The following is a 14,555-nucleotide window of genomic DNA, read 5'->3' as shown; positions in this document are numbered from 1 at the left end:
CATTAGTTCTTAGTAATGGCCAGCGGTACTTAGAGTAACTGCTGGGGGTGTTAGTTCTTAATACCGACCAGCGGCACTTAGAGTAGTGGCTGGGTATGTTAGTTCGTAATATCGACCAGCGGCACTTAGAGTAGTGGCTGGGAATGTTAGTTCTTAATATCGACCAGCGGCACTTGGAGTAGTGGCTGGGAGTGTTAGTTTTAATATCGACCAACGACACTTAGAGTAGTGGCTGGGAGGGTTAGCTTTAATATCGACCAGCGGCACTTAGAGTAGTGGCTGGGAGAGTTAGCTTTAATATCGACCAGCGGCACTTAGAGTAGTGGGTGGGAGGGTTAGCTTTAATATCGACCAGCGGCACTTAGAGTAGTGGCTGGGAGGGTTAGCTTTAATATTGACCAGCGGCACTTAGAGTAGTGGCTGGGAGGGTTAGCTTTAATATTGACCAGCGGCACTTAGAGTAGTGGCTGGGAGGGTTAGCTTTAATATCAACCAGCGGCACTTAGAGTAGTGGCTGGGAGTTGCAACAGGACAATCTTGAGTAATGGATTTCTTGTGATATATTGGTGGGTGGATGCCTCGTTAAAACCTTCCTGGCCAAAACCCTCGTTAGGGAAAAATGCCAGGGGAGGAAAGAGTACATCTAATTACAGGTACTGTTCAGCTAAAATAAAACTTTAAATGCGAAATGTTCCAAGTGCTGGGTAGTGGTTCTCCAGAAAGTTTCTCCAGACGGTATGCTCCCTTGCCGACGTCCTTTAGTATACGGAATGGGCCCTCCCAATTCGGTGAGAATTTGCCTTCGTGTTTCCGCGCTTTACTGGTCATCCTCCAGACTAAGTCGCCCTTATGGAGAGAGCGTGGTTTGAGTTTGGAGTTGTATCTTCTGGCGGCTCTTAATTTGGTCGCCAGGTCATGGATGCGTGCCTTTTCTCGTGCTTCGTATAGAAGGTCGAGATGGGTATTCATACAGTCGTCATTGGATTGGGTGTTATGGTGTTGCTGGCGTAGGGATGGTTGTCCGATTTCCACGGGAATCACAGCATCGGTGCCGTAGACAAGGGTGTATGGTGCCTCGTGGGTGGAGGATTGGGGCGTGCATTTATATTCCCAAAGTACTTCGAGGAGCTCGTCTGGCCATTTTCCCTTTGCCCCGTCAAGCCGCTTCTTGAGTTGGCCGAGGATGACTTTGTTTGCAGCTTCTGCTTGGCCGTTTGTTTGGGGGTGCTCGACAGAACTGGTGATGTGTGTGATTTTCAGGTTGCGGTAGAATTCGCTGAGGCCTTTGTCTATGAACTAGCGGCCGTTGTCAGTTATGATGGTGTGAGGGATACCGTAACGACATATGATGTTCTTCTAGACAAAATGCTGCACTTGATTGGCAGTTATGGTGGCAAGGGGTTTTGCCTCGATCCATTTGGAGAAGTAATCGACGGCGACAAGTAGGAACTTCACTTGGCCTTTACCTGGTGCGAAAGGGCCGACGATGTCCATTCCCCATTTGGAGAATGGCCACGGTGAGGATATGTGGTGGAGTTCCTCATGGGGTACGTGCGTCACGGGGCTGTGCTTTTGACATTGAATGCATTTTCTAACATACATGATGCAATCTTCCTCCATTGTCGGCCAGTAGTAGCCAGCTCGCAATATCCTGGCAGCCATGGTCTTGGGACCCGAGTGATAGCCACAAATTCCTTGGTGTATTTCTTGCATGACATATTCGGCTTGCTCGCATGTGACGCACTTGAGCAAGGGTCTGCTGAAGCCTCGTCTGAATAGTTCACCGTCGACTAAAATATAGCGCGCCGCTTTCCGAGTCCATCCTTTGTCTTCGTTTGTCGGGGTGGTTCCGTCTTCTAGGTATGTGACAAAAGGTTCCATCCAGGTGCCGGCTGTGGTGATGTTGAGGCACTGACTGGTTTGCTCGATGGAGGGTATGCTCAGGGTGTGTTGCAAAAGCGACTTGTATCGCCCCTTCTTCTTAGTGCTAGCAAGCTTTGAGAGAATGTCGACTCTGGTGTTGTTACTTCTGGGGACATGCTCGATCTTGAAAGCCTCGAAGTGCTCGATTAGGGCGATTACCGCGTGGTAGTATTGCGAGAGCAAGGCGTCCTTGACTTGGTAGTCGCCGTTGAGGTGCCCCACTGTGAGCTTGGAGTCTATTTTGCAAAATAGCTTCTTGGCGCCAACGTCGCGTGCTAGATTGAGGCCGGCTATTATGGCTTCGTATTCTGCTTGATTGTTGGATGTTTTGAAATTGAAGCGGAGGGATTGCTCGACAAGGATGTCGCCGGGACCTTCTAGTACTATTCCTGCGCCGGCACCTTGGGGGTTTGAGGAGCCATCTACATGCATCGTCCACCAAGTGTCTTGGGTGGATGAGTGGCTTTGGAGGTCGTTGGTGAAGTCTGCTAAGCATTGTGCTTTGATGGGACCGTGTGGCTCGTATTGGATGTTGAATTCGGACAGTTCGATGGCCCACGAAGATAGCCGACCTGCCAAATCTGGTTTTTGGAGGATTTTTTGCACAGGGTGGTCCGTTCTGACGATGACGGTGTGGGACTGAAAGTATGGGTGTAATCGTCGTGCTGCAGTTATCAACGCGAGGGCTACTTTTTCAATCATCTGGTATCGCGTTTCCGGGTCCTGGAGGATTCGGCTGGTGAAATATATGGGTTGTTGGGTGTTGTCTTTCTCTTGGACGAGAGCGGAGCTGAGTGCGCCCGTAGATGTCGCTATGTACATGACGAGGGGAAGGCTGAGGTCTGGTTTAGTGAGAATTGGGGGGGTGGTTAGCAGCTGTTTCAAGGTGTTGAAGTTTTGTTCGCAGGTTTCGTCCCAAACGAACTTGACTGACTTCTTTAGTAGCTTGATCATTGGTTTGGTTTTGTCGGCCAACTTGGGGAGAAAACGTGAGATAGCAGTTAACCTGCCCACTAGGCGTTGCACTTCCTTGACGTTTGTGGGACTTCTCATGTCGATTATTGCTTGGCATTTTTCGGGGTTGGCCTCGATCCCGCGTTGCGTGAGCATGAAACCGAGGAACTTGCCGCTGTCGACCCCGAAGGTACATTTCTCGGGGTTGAGTCTGATGTTATATGCTCGCAAGGCCTTGAAGACTTCTGCCAAATCTGCTGAGTGCTGCTTGGGGTTGGGGGACTTTACGATGATATCATCTACGTAAACTTCCACTGTTCGGCCGAGGAGTGGGTGAAAAACTCTATCCATGAGGCGTTGGTACGTTGCGCCTGCGTTCTTGAGGCCAAAAGGCATGACCTTATAGAAAAGGTTGGCCGCCTCGGTGATAAAAGCGGTTTTAAGCTTGTCCTCATCGGCCATCGGTATCTGATTGTAGCCAGAATAGGCATCCAGGAAACTAAGTACCGCGTGCCCCGCAGCCCCATCGACTAGTCTGTCGATGCTAGGAAGTGGGTAGGCATCTCTTGGGCATGCTTTATTGAGGTCTGTGTAGTCGACGCACATGCGCCACTTGCCACTAGGTTTCTTTACTAGCACTACGTTTGCTAGCCAGGTTGTGTATTGGGCTTCACCGACGAATCCGGCCTGCTTGAGTTTATTGGCTTCCTCGATTGCCGCTTGTCTTCTGCTTTCTCCAAGTTTCCTCTTCTTCTGTGAAACAGGTTTGGCGTTGGGGAAGATGGACAATTTGTGGGAGGCTATCCTGGGGTGTACACCAGGGAGATCTGCAGCGGACCACGCGAAAAGATCGGCGCTCTGTGTAAGGATGCTTTCGATGTGGTGCTCTTCTCCTTTGGGGAGGGTGGTGCCAATTTGGAGGAATCGATTTGGCTGTGGGAGGGGGAAGTGTCTTATGTCCCCAACGGGCTCGACCCTGGCTTCAGAGTTTATTCTTGGGTCGAGGTCGTCGCCTGCTAAGGCTGCTTTGTCCTGGGATTGCTCGATATTGTGGGTTGTCAAGGGTGGGTGGGGAAGTTTTAGGCTTGCTATATAGCATTCCCTGGCGGCGCGCTGGTCGCCGTGTACCGTGATTATGTCACCTTGCGAGGATGGGAATTTCATGGCGAGATGCGGGGTGGATACGATGGCTCCCAAGGCGTTGATGGACGGTCTTCCCAGAAGTATGTTGTAGGATGTGTGTGCCTCCACAACTAGGTAGCGAATGGGTGTGGTTTTCGTTTGCCTACCTTCTCCAAAGGTTGTGTGGAGGTCGATATACCCTTTGGTTGGGACCCTTTCGCCTGAGAAATCGTATATTTGTTCATTATGGGGAGTGAGGTCGGCTAAGGGTATCTGCAGCTTGTTGAAAGTTTTCCAATATAAGATATCCACGGAGCTCCCTTGGTCGATGAGCACTTTCTTGACCGCGAAGTTTTCTACTTCTATGGTTATGACCATGGGGTCGTCTTGGTTGGGGTCGGTGCCTTGAAAGTCTGAGTCTGAGAAGGTGATGGGTGGCATTCTTCTTATCGTTCTGCCAGACACGGCGTGTACTGATTGGACTGCTCTTAGGTGCCTTTTCCTGGACGAGGATGACCTCCCTCCTCCGGCAAACCCACCAGATATGGTGTTGATTGTTCCGCGTAAGGGTGGTCTATCGTCGGTTCGTCTGGGTTGTTGTTGGGCTGGCGCTCGCTGTTCTGTGTGTTGGGTTCTTGCGGGTTCTCTTCTTGGCTCTCTACGCTCAGTTCGTCGGTCTGTTCGTCGCTCGACTCGCCTATTGTTACTCCTCTCATACCGAGGTCTGTGTGGGCCTTCCCTGGTTTCTCTTATGTAATGTTTGAGATGCCCAGCTCGCACGAGTTCCTCTATCTTGTCTCGCAGGGTATCGCATTCATCAGTCGTATGGCCGTTGTTGCGATGGTAATGGCAGTATTTGCTCAGGTCCGCATTAGGCGGGTTTTGGTACTTCCTGGGCGGTGGGATGAGTTCGGCCTGCAGCACTTCATCTAGTATGCGAGATCTGGGTGCGTTCAAGGGAGCGTAGTTGGAGAACTTAGCGGGTCTTCGCTCCATCGGGCGGTTCTGTTCGCGCGAGGGGGGGCTCTTTATTAGGTTTCCTGATGTTGGTGTGTGCTGAGGGAGTTTGAGTGTTACTTTGGTATCGCCTCATGTCCTCGACTCTGATAAACATGGCTGCTCTTTTCCTAAGCTCCTGCATGCTCATGGGGGGACGCATTGCTAATTCATCAGCGAAGGGTCCCGGCCGGAGGGAGGTCATCATGTACATCAATATGAGATTGGGGGTGAGGTCCTTGATTTTCATGGCTATGGCGCCGAACCTGTCGATAAAAACTCGGAGAGGTTCCCCCTCCTCTTGCTTGAGATTGAGGAGGGCAATTGTGGTGAGGTCGTGGCGACGACTCGTGTCGAACTGGGTGGTGAAGGTGGTGGTAAGCGTGGTGAAGGAGTCAATGGTGTAGGGAGGAAGGCTCATGAACCATTCTAAAGCCGATCCTCTGAGCGCTACTGAAAACGATTTACATAGGACGGCGTCGTCCGTTGAATATAACCCCACTTGGTTGGTGTAAATAGATACAAACTCGTCTGGGTCCGTTGTGCCATCATACGTCACGGTGGGCGCTTTCCACTTATGGGGTAGGGGAGTTTCTGTGATCCCATCTATGAAGGGGTGGCGGCGATTCCTCTTCGACGCGAAGGAGCTGTAGTTACCCTCTGTTGTTGGACCGGTGGGCCTGTATTCGCTTTCGTCTTCAGTTGGATGGATGTCAACTCTTGAGTGGGGAGGGGCAGTGACCCTTGAGTTTGGGGGGACATCTGCCCTTGACCGAGGTTGGTAGGGCTCCCCAACCGCTTGGTCTGCTTCTATCTTCTGCCTAAGGCGAGAATTTTCCTCTCTCAATGCCTCCATTTCATCTGCGTTTCTTTTCTTGTATTCTGCGAATTCTTGCTGCATCCTGGCTTGGGCCTCCAGAATGCGGGAAATCTCCGATGCTGGTCCGGGGTCCCCAACTTCAACAGTTGGGACCACGAGGGGGATGTCCGCTGTCCTGCTTCTTGTGGAAACCATCTTGTCTTCTTGGGTTGTTGTCTTGGATCCGTGAAGTACTCTTCGGCCCCACGGTGGGCGCCAAATGTTCTTACGGGACCAAAGGTTGTAATTCACAAATCACTTGAGGGCTACGGATGGCTGATCTCGGTCGTTCTTCTATTGCTTCAGGGGAATTCTGAGGGCGGAGCAGGGGACCTGCAAAAGATACTCCGATGCCTAAGTCAGCACTGGTGATGTCAAAGTATTTGAATAATTTAATGCTTAATCAATGCATGGAACAGTGTGCTATTTATACTATTTTACCTATGGGTCCTACTTGGGATGGGCTTTCTGGCCTAATCATCCCCTTTTTGGCTATTCTTGGATCCAGTGCATCTTAGGGAGGAAATTACCAAAGGGTCCTTCAGGGGTTTGCGGTATCCGGTACTCGGTTATGAGGATCTTTGGGGTTGACTGGTTGTGTCGTGGATCTGAGCTACTTTGGTGGAGAGACATCTGTAACGTGGGGTATGGTGGTCGCCGAGGGCCGTGCTCTAGGGAGGGTGTTTGGGTAATGCATGCAGGCTGGCACGTCTTTGGTTGAGTAAACGGCCGCAAGACTTGGAGTAAGCGGTCACAAGGCTTTACTGGGGGCCGTATACTAGGGAGGGTGTCTGGCGTAGTGCATGTGGCAGGCATGACTTTGGTTGAGTACACGGCCGCAGGACTTGGAGTAAGCGGCCACCAGGCTTTGCTGGGGGCCGTATACTAGGGGTTGGGACCTTCCATGGCGTAATGCGATGTGGGCGGTCATCAGCTTGTTGGGTGTTTCATGAGCCGGAAGGGGGCTTTGGCATGCAGTTGGTGTGCCTGTTCGGTGCCGTGTACCTAGGCTGGGACACTTCCTTTTCGTTTTCTTCAATTTCCCTTCCTTCTGCAGTTTATATTTTTTCCTTCAGCCTATGTTGATCCTTAAAGGATTGTCCTTGTGTCATAAATTTCAACTTCATTTCAAGTCCCTCATGCCTCAAATAAAGGGAACGTTCATCAAGATTGAGTGTTTTAAAATTAAGCCATGCCCATCTCAAAAGAAGATGACAAGAGTTCGGCGGAGCAATATCACATAATACTTCATTCACACATTCTCATGTACTGAATTTGATCCTTGCTTGATTCAGATGAAAGCTTGGTGGTAACTAGAGTTTCTCCACCAATCTTTGGCTTATAACATTGTTGTCGCTTTAATAAACGAATGCAACTAAACATGGGTGGCCTTCGATTAAACACCTTGTTTCTCTACTTCGTTTTCCATCATCTTTATCTTTTCTTCCTTTTCTTTTTCTTTAATTTCCCTTCCTTCTACAGTTGATATTTCTTCTTTTTCTATTTCCTCCTTCAGCCTATGTTGATCCTTATTGGCTTGACTTGGTGTCATAAATTTCAACTTCATTTCATGTCCCTCATGCCTCAAAGGGAACATTCATCAAGATTGTGCGTTTTAAAATTAGGCCATGCCCATCTCAAAAGAAGATGACAAGAGTTCGTGGGAGCAATATCACATAATACTTCTTTCACACATTGTCATGTACTGAATTTGATCCATTCTTGATTCTGATGAAACCTTGATGGTAACTAGAGTTTCTCCACCAATCTTTGGCTTAAAACATTTTTGTCACTTTCGTAAACGAATGCAACTAAACATGGTGGCCTTCGATTAAACCTTGTTTCTCAACTTCCTTTTCCATCAACTTCATCTTTTCTTCCTTTTCTTTTTCTTCAATTTCTCTTCCTTCTGTGGTTTATATTTCTTCTTTTCTATTTTCACCTTCAGCCTATGTTGATCCTTACTCGCTTGTCCTTGTGTCATAAATTTCAACTTCATTTCAAGTCCCTCATGCCTCAAATAAAGGGAACGTTCATCAAGATTGAGTGTTTTAAAATTAAGCCATGCCCATCTCAAAAGAAGATGACAAGAGTTCGGCGGAGCAATATCACATAATACTTCATTCACACATTCTCATGTACTGAATTTGATCCTTGCTTGATTCAGATGAAAGCTTGGTGGTAACTAGAGTTTCTCCACCAATCTTTGGCTTATAACATTGTTGTCGCTTTAGTAAACGAATGCAACTAAACATGGGTGGCCTTCGATTAAACACCTTGTTTCTCTACTTCGTTTTCCATCATCTTTATCTTTTCTTCCTTTTCTTTTTTTTCAATTTCCCTTCCTTCTACAGTTGATATTTCTTCTTTTTCTATTTCCTCCTTCAGCCTATGTTGATCCTTATTGGCTTGACTTGGTGTCATAAATTTCAACTTCATTTCATGTCCCTCATGCCTCAAAGGGAACATTCATCAAGATTGTGCGTTTTAAAATTAAGCCATGCCCATCTCAAAAGAAAATGACAAGAGTTCGTGGGAGCAATATCACATAATACTTCTTTCACACATTGTCATGTACTGAATTTGATCCATTCTTGATTCTGATGAAACCTTGATGGTAACTAGAGTTTCTCCACCAATCTTTGGCTTAAAACATTTTTGTCACTTTCGTAAACGAATGCAACTAAACATGGTGGCCTTCGATTAAACCTTGTTTCTCAACTTCCTTTTCCATCAACTTCATCTTTTCTTCCTTTTCTTTTTCTTCAATTTCTCTTCCTTCTGTAGTTTATATTACTTCTTTTCTATTTTCTCCTTCAGCCTATGTTGATCCTTACTCGCTTGTCCTTGTGTCATAAATTTCAACTTCATTTCATGTCCCTCATGCCTCAAATAAATGGAACGTTCATCAAGATTGAGTATTTTAAAATTAAGCCTTGCCCATCTCAAAAGAAGTTGACAAGAGTTCGTGCGAGCAATATCACATAATACTTCTTTCACACATTGTCATGTACTGAATTTGATCCTTGCTTGATTCCGATGAAAGCTTGGTGGTAACTAGAGTTTCTCCACGAATCTTTGGCTTACAACATTGTTTTCGCTTTAGTAAACGAGTGCAACTAAACATGGGTTGCCTTCGATTAAACACCTTGTTTCTCTACTTCCTTTTCCATCAACTTTATCTTTTCTTCCTTTTCTTTTTCTTCAATTTCTCTTCCTTCTGCAGTTTATATTTCTTCTTTTTCTATTTTCCCCTTCAGCCTATGTTGATCCTTACTGGCTTGTCTTGGTGTCATAAATTTGAACTTCATTTCATGTCCCTCATGCCTCAAAGGGAACATTCATCAAGATTGAGCGTTTTAAAATTAAGCCATGCCCATCTCAAAAGAAAATGACAAGAGTTCGTGGGAGCAATATCACATAATACTTCTTTCACACATTGTCTTGTACTAAATTTGATCCTTGCTTGATTCGGATGAAAGCTTGGTGGTAACTAGAGTTTCTCCACCAATCTTTGGCTTATAACATTGTTGTCGCTTTAGTAAACGAATGCAACTAAACATGGGTGGCCTTCGATTAAACACCTTTTTTTTCTACTTCCTTTTCCATCATCCTTATCTTTTCTTCCTTTTCTTTTTCTTCAATTTCCCTTCCTTCTGCAGTTTATATTTCTTCTCTTTCTATTTTCTCCTTCAGCCTATGTTGATCCTTACTGGCTTGTCTTGGTGTCATAAATTTGAACTTCATTTCATGTCCCTCATGCCTAAAATAAAGGGAACGTTAATCAAGCTTGAGCGTTTTAAAATTAAGCCATGCCCATCTCAAAAGAAGATGACAAGAGTTCGTGGGAGCAATATCACATAATACTTCTTTCACACATTGTCATGTACTGAATTTTATCCTTGCTTGATTCGGATGAAAGCTTGGTGGTAACTTGAGTTTCTCGACCAATCTTTGGCTTAAAACATTGTTGTCGCTTTCGTAAACGAATGCAACTAAACAAGGGTGGCCTTCGATTAAACACCTTGTTTCTCTACTTCTTTTTCCATCATCTTTATCTTTTCTTCCTTTTCTTTTTCTTCAATTTCCCTTCCTTCTGTAGTTTATATTTCTTCTTTTCTCTTTTCTCCTTCAGCCTATGTTGATCCTTACTGGCGTGTCCTTGTGTCGTAAATTTCAACTTCATTTCATGTCCCTAATGCCTAAAATAAAGGGGACGTTCCTAAAGATTGAGCGTTTTAAAATGAAGTCGTGCCCATCTCAAAAGAAGATGACAAGAGTTCGTTGGAGCAATATCACATAATACTTCTTTCACACATTGTCATGTACTGAATTTGATCCTTGCTTGATTCGGATGAAACCTTGGTGCTAACTAGAGTTTCTCCACTAATCTTTGGCTTAAAACATTGTTGTCGCTTTCGTAAACGAATGCAACTAAACATGGGTAGCCTTCGATTAAACACCTTTTTTCTCAACTTCCTTTTCCATCAACTTTGTCTTTTCTTCCTTTTCTTTTTCTTCAATTTCTCTTCCTTCTGCAGTTTATATTTCTTCTTTTCTATTTTCTCCTTCAGCCTATGTTGATCCTTACTGGCTTATCCTTGTGTCATAAATTTCAACTTCATTTCATGTCCCTCATGCCTCAAATAAAGGGAACGTTCATCAAGATTGAGTGTTTTAAAATTAAGCCATGCCCATCTCAAAAGAAGATGACAAGAGTTCGTGGGAGCAATATCAGATAATACTTCTTTCACACATTGTCATGTACTGAATTTGATCCTTGTTTGATTCGGATGAAAGCTTAGTGGTAACTAGAGTTTCTCCACCAATCTTTGGCTTAAAACATTGTTGTCGCTTTCCTAAACTAATGCAACTAAACATGGGTGGCCTTCGATTAAACACCTTTTTTTTCTACTTCCTTTTCCATCATCTTTATCTTTTCTTCCTTTTCTTTTTCTTCAATTTCCCTTCCTTCTGCGGTTTATATTTCTTCTTTTTCTATTTTCTCCTTCAGCCTATGTTGATCGTTACTGGCTTGTCTTGGTGTCATAAATTTGAACTTCATTTCATGTCCCTCATGCCTCAAATAAAGGGAAAGTTCATCAAGATTGAGCGTTTTAAAATTAAGCCATGCCCATCTCAAAAGAAGATGACAAGAGTTCGTGAGAGCAATATCACATAATACTTCTTTCACACATTGTCATGTACTGAATTTGATCCTTGCTTGATTCGGATGAAAGCTTGGTGGTAACTAGAGTTTCTCCACGAATCTTTGGCTTACAACATTGTTTTCGCTTTCGTAAACGAATGCAACTAAACATGGGTCTCCTTCGATTAAATACCTTGTTTCTCTACTTCCTTTTCCATCAACTTTATCTTTTCTTCCTTTTCTTTTTCTTCAATTTCTCTTCCTTCTGCAGTTTATATTTCTTCTTTTCTATTTTCTCCTTCAGCCTATGTTGATCCTTACTGGCTTGTCCTTGTGTCATAAATTTCAACTTCATTTCATGTCCCTCATGCCTCAAATAAAGGGAACGTTCGTCAAGATTGAGTGTTTTAAAATTAAGCCATGCCGATCTCAAAAGAAGATGACAAGAGTTCGTGTGAGCAATATCAGATAATACTTCTTTCACACATTGTCATGTACTGAATTTGATCCTTCCTTGATTCGGATGAAACCTTGGTGGTAACTAGAGTTTCTCCACCAATCTTTGGCTTAAAACATTGTTGTCGCTTTCGTAAACTAATGCAACTAAACATGGGTGGCCTTCGATTAAACACCTTTTTTTTCTACTTCCTTTTCCATCATCTTTATCTTTTCTTCCTTTTCTTTTTCTTCAATTTCCCTTCCTTCTGCGGTTTATATTTCTTCTTTTTCTATTTTCTCCTTCAGCCTATGTTGATCCTTACTTGCTTGTCTTGGTGTCTTAATTTTTAGCTTCTTTTCATGTCCCTAATGCCTAAAATAAAGGGAACGTTCATCAAGATTGATCGTTTTAAAATGAAGTCATGACCATCTCAAAAGTAGATTACAAGAGTTCGTGGGAGCAATATCAGATAATACTTCTTTTTGACACATTGTCCTGTACTAAATTTGATCCTTCCTTGATTCGGATGAAAGCTTGGTGGTAACTAGAGTTTCTCCACCAATCTTTGGCTTAAAACATTGTTGTCGCTTTCGTAAACGAATGCAACTAAACATGGGTGGCCTTCGATTAAACACCTTTTTTTTCTACTTCCTTTTCCATCATCTTTATCTTTTCTTCCTTTTCTTTTTCTTCAATTTCCCTTCCTTCTGCAGTTTATATTTCTTCTCTTTCTATTTTCTCCTTCAGCCTATGTTGATCGTTACTGGCTTGTCTTGGTGTCATAAATTTGAACTTCATTTCATGTCCCTCATGCCTCAAATAAAGGGAAAGTTCATCAAGATTGAGCGTTTTAAAATTAAGCCATGCCCATCTCAAAAGAAGATGACAAGAGTTCGTGGGAGCAATATCACATAATACTTCTTTCACACATTGTCATGTACTGAATTTGATCCTTGCTTGATTCGGATGAAAGCTTGGTGGTAACTAGAGTTTCTCCACGAATCTTTGGCTTACAGCATTGTTTTCGCTTTCGTAAACGAATGCAACTAAACATGGGTCTCCTTCGATTAAATACCTTGTTTCTCTACTTCCTTTTCCATCAACTTTATCTTTTCTTCCTTTTCTTTTTCTTCAATTTCTCTTCCTTCTGCAGTTTATATTTCTTCTTTTCTATTTTCTCCTTCAGCCTATGTTGATCCTTACTGGCTTGTCCTTGTGTCATAAATTTCAACTTCATTTCATGTCCCTCATGCCTCAAATAAAGGGAACGTTCGTCAAGATTGAGTGTTTTAAAATTAAGCCATGCCCATCTCAAAAGAAGATGACAAGAGTTCGTGTGAGCAATATCAGATAATACTTCTTTCACACATTGTCCTATACTGAATTTGATCCTTCCTTGATTCGGATGAAAGCTTGGTGTTAACTAGAGTTTCTCCACCAATCTTTGGCTTAAAACATTGTTGTCGCTTTCGTAAACGAATGCAACTAAACATGGGTGGCCTTCGATTAAACACCTTTTTTTTCTACTTCCTTTTCCATCATCTTTATCTTTTCTTCCTTTTCTTTTTCTTCAATTTCCCTTCCTCCTGCAGTTTATATTTCTTCTCTTTCTATTTTCTCCTTCAGCCTATGTTGATCCTTACTGGCTTATCCTTGTGTCATAAATTTCAACTTCATTTCATGTCCCTCATGCCTCAAATAAAGGGAAAGTTCATCAAGATTGAGCGTTTTAAAATTAAGCCATGCCCATCTCAAAAGAAGATGACAAGAGTTCGTGGGAGCAATATCACATAATACTTCTTTCACACATTGTCATGTACTGAATTTTATCCTTTCTTGATTCGGATGAAAGCTTGGTGGTAACTAGAGTTTCTCCACGAATCTTTGGCTTACAACATTGTTGTCGCTTTCGTAAACGAATGCAACTAAACATGGCTTGCCTTCGATTAAATACCTTGTTTCTCTACTTCCTTTTAAATCAACTTTATCTTTTCTTTCTTTTCTTTTTCTTCAATTTCCCTTCCTTCTGCGGTTTATATTTCTTCTTTTTCTATTTTCTCCTTCAGCCTATGTTGATCCTTACTGGCTTGTCTTGGTGTCTTAAATTTTAGCTTCTTTTCATGTCCCTAATACCTAAAATAAAGGCAACGTTCATCAAGATTGATCGTTTTAAAATGAAGTCATGCCCATCTCAAAAGCAGATTACAAGAGTTCATGGGAGCAATATCAGATAATACTTCTTTCACACATTGTCCTGTACTAAATTTGATCCTTCCTTGATTCGGATGAAAGCTTGGTGGTAACTAGAGTTTCTCCACCAATCTTTGGCTTAAAACATTGTTGTCGCTTTCGTAAACGAATGCAACTAAACATGGGTGACCTTCGATTAAACACCTTTTTTTTCTACTTCCTTTTCCATCATCTTTATCTTTTCTTCCTTTTCTTTTTCTTCAATTTCCCTTCCTTCTGCAGTTTATATTTCTTCTCTTTCTATTTTCTCCTTCAGCCTATGTTGATCCTTACTGACTTGTCTTGGTGTCATAAATTTGAACTTCATTTCATGTCCCTCATGCCTCAAATAAAGGGAACGTTCATCAAGATTGAGCGTTTTAAAATTAAGCCATGCCCATCTCAAAAGAAGATGACAAGAGTTCGTGGGAGAAATATCACATAATACTTCTTTCACACATTGTATGTACTGAATTTGATCCTTGCTTGATTCGGATGAAAGCTTGGTGGTAACTAGAGTTTCTCCATGAATCTTTGGCTTACAACATTGTTTTCGCTTTCGTAAACGAATGCAACTAAACATGGGTCTCCTTCGATTAAATACCTTTTTTCTCTACTTCCTTTTCCATCAACTTTATCTTTTCTTCCTTTTCTTTTTCTTCAATTTCTCTTCCTTCTGCAGTTTATATTTCTTCTTTTCTATTTTCTCCTTCAGCCTATGTTGATCCTTACTGGCTTGTCCTTGTGTCATAAATTTCAACTTCATTTCATGTCCCTCATGCCTCAAATAAAGGGAACGTTCGTCAAGATTGAGTGTTTTAAAATTAAGCCATTCCCATCTCAAAAGAAGATGACAAGTGTTCGTAGGAGCAATATCAGATAAT

At 43.3% G+C, this 14,555-nt stretch overlaps 1 protein-coding gene across 1 annotated transcript; it reads right to left on the bottom strand.

Annotated features, from left to right (window-relative positions):
• Positions 1-1,462: 1,462 nt before the first annotated feature.
• LOC146886967 (uncharacterized) lies at positions 1,463-6,010 on the bottom strand. The gene is made up of 3 exons (XM_085671956.1): positions 5,088-6,010; positions 1,601-4,942; positions 1,463-1,466 (listed from the first exon to the last, which is right to left on the bottom strand). Exons 1-3 carry the CDS (start codon positions 6,008-6,010, stop codon positions 1,463-1,465), a joined length of 4,269 nt encoding a protein of 1,422 aa, XP_085528082.1.
• Between the last annotated feature and the right edge of the window lie 8,545 nt (positions 6,011-14,555).

The sequence above is a fragment of the Vigna unguiculata genome, chromosome 4, assembly GCF_037176805.1.
Source record: "Vigna unguiculata cultivar grain cowpea cultivar isolate G323 ecotype 2 chromosome 4, ASM3717680v1, whole genome shotgun sequence".
NCBI lineage: Eukaryota > Viridiplantae > Streptophyta > Magnoliopsida > Fabales > Fabaceae > Vigna > Vigna unguiculata.
Note: the sequence above shows the minus strand (reverse complement) of the source record. Positions and strands in the feature narration are given on the sequence as shown.

Coding starts and splice junctions, on each gene's coding strand:
- LOC146886967 (XM_085671956.1), bottom strand. CDS start 6,010: ATGGTTTCCACAAGAAGCAGGACAGCGGACATCCCCCTCGTGGTCCCA. Junction 4,943..5,087: donor ATCAGAGTCGAGGACATGAG/GCGATACCAAAG, acceptor GAACGCACCCAG/ATCTCGCATACTAGATGAAG.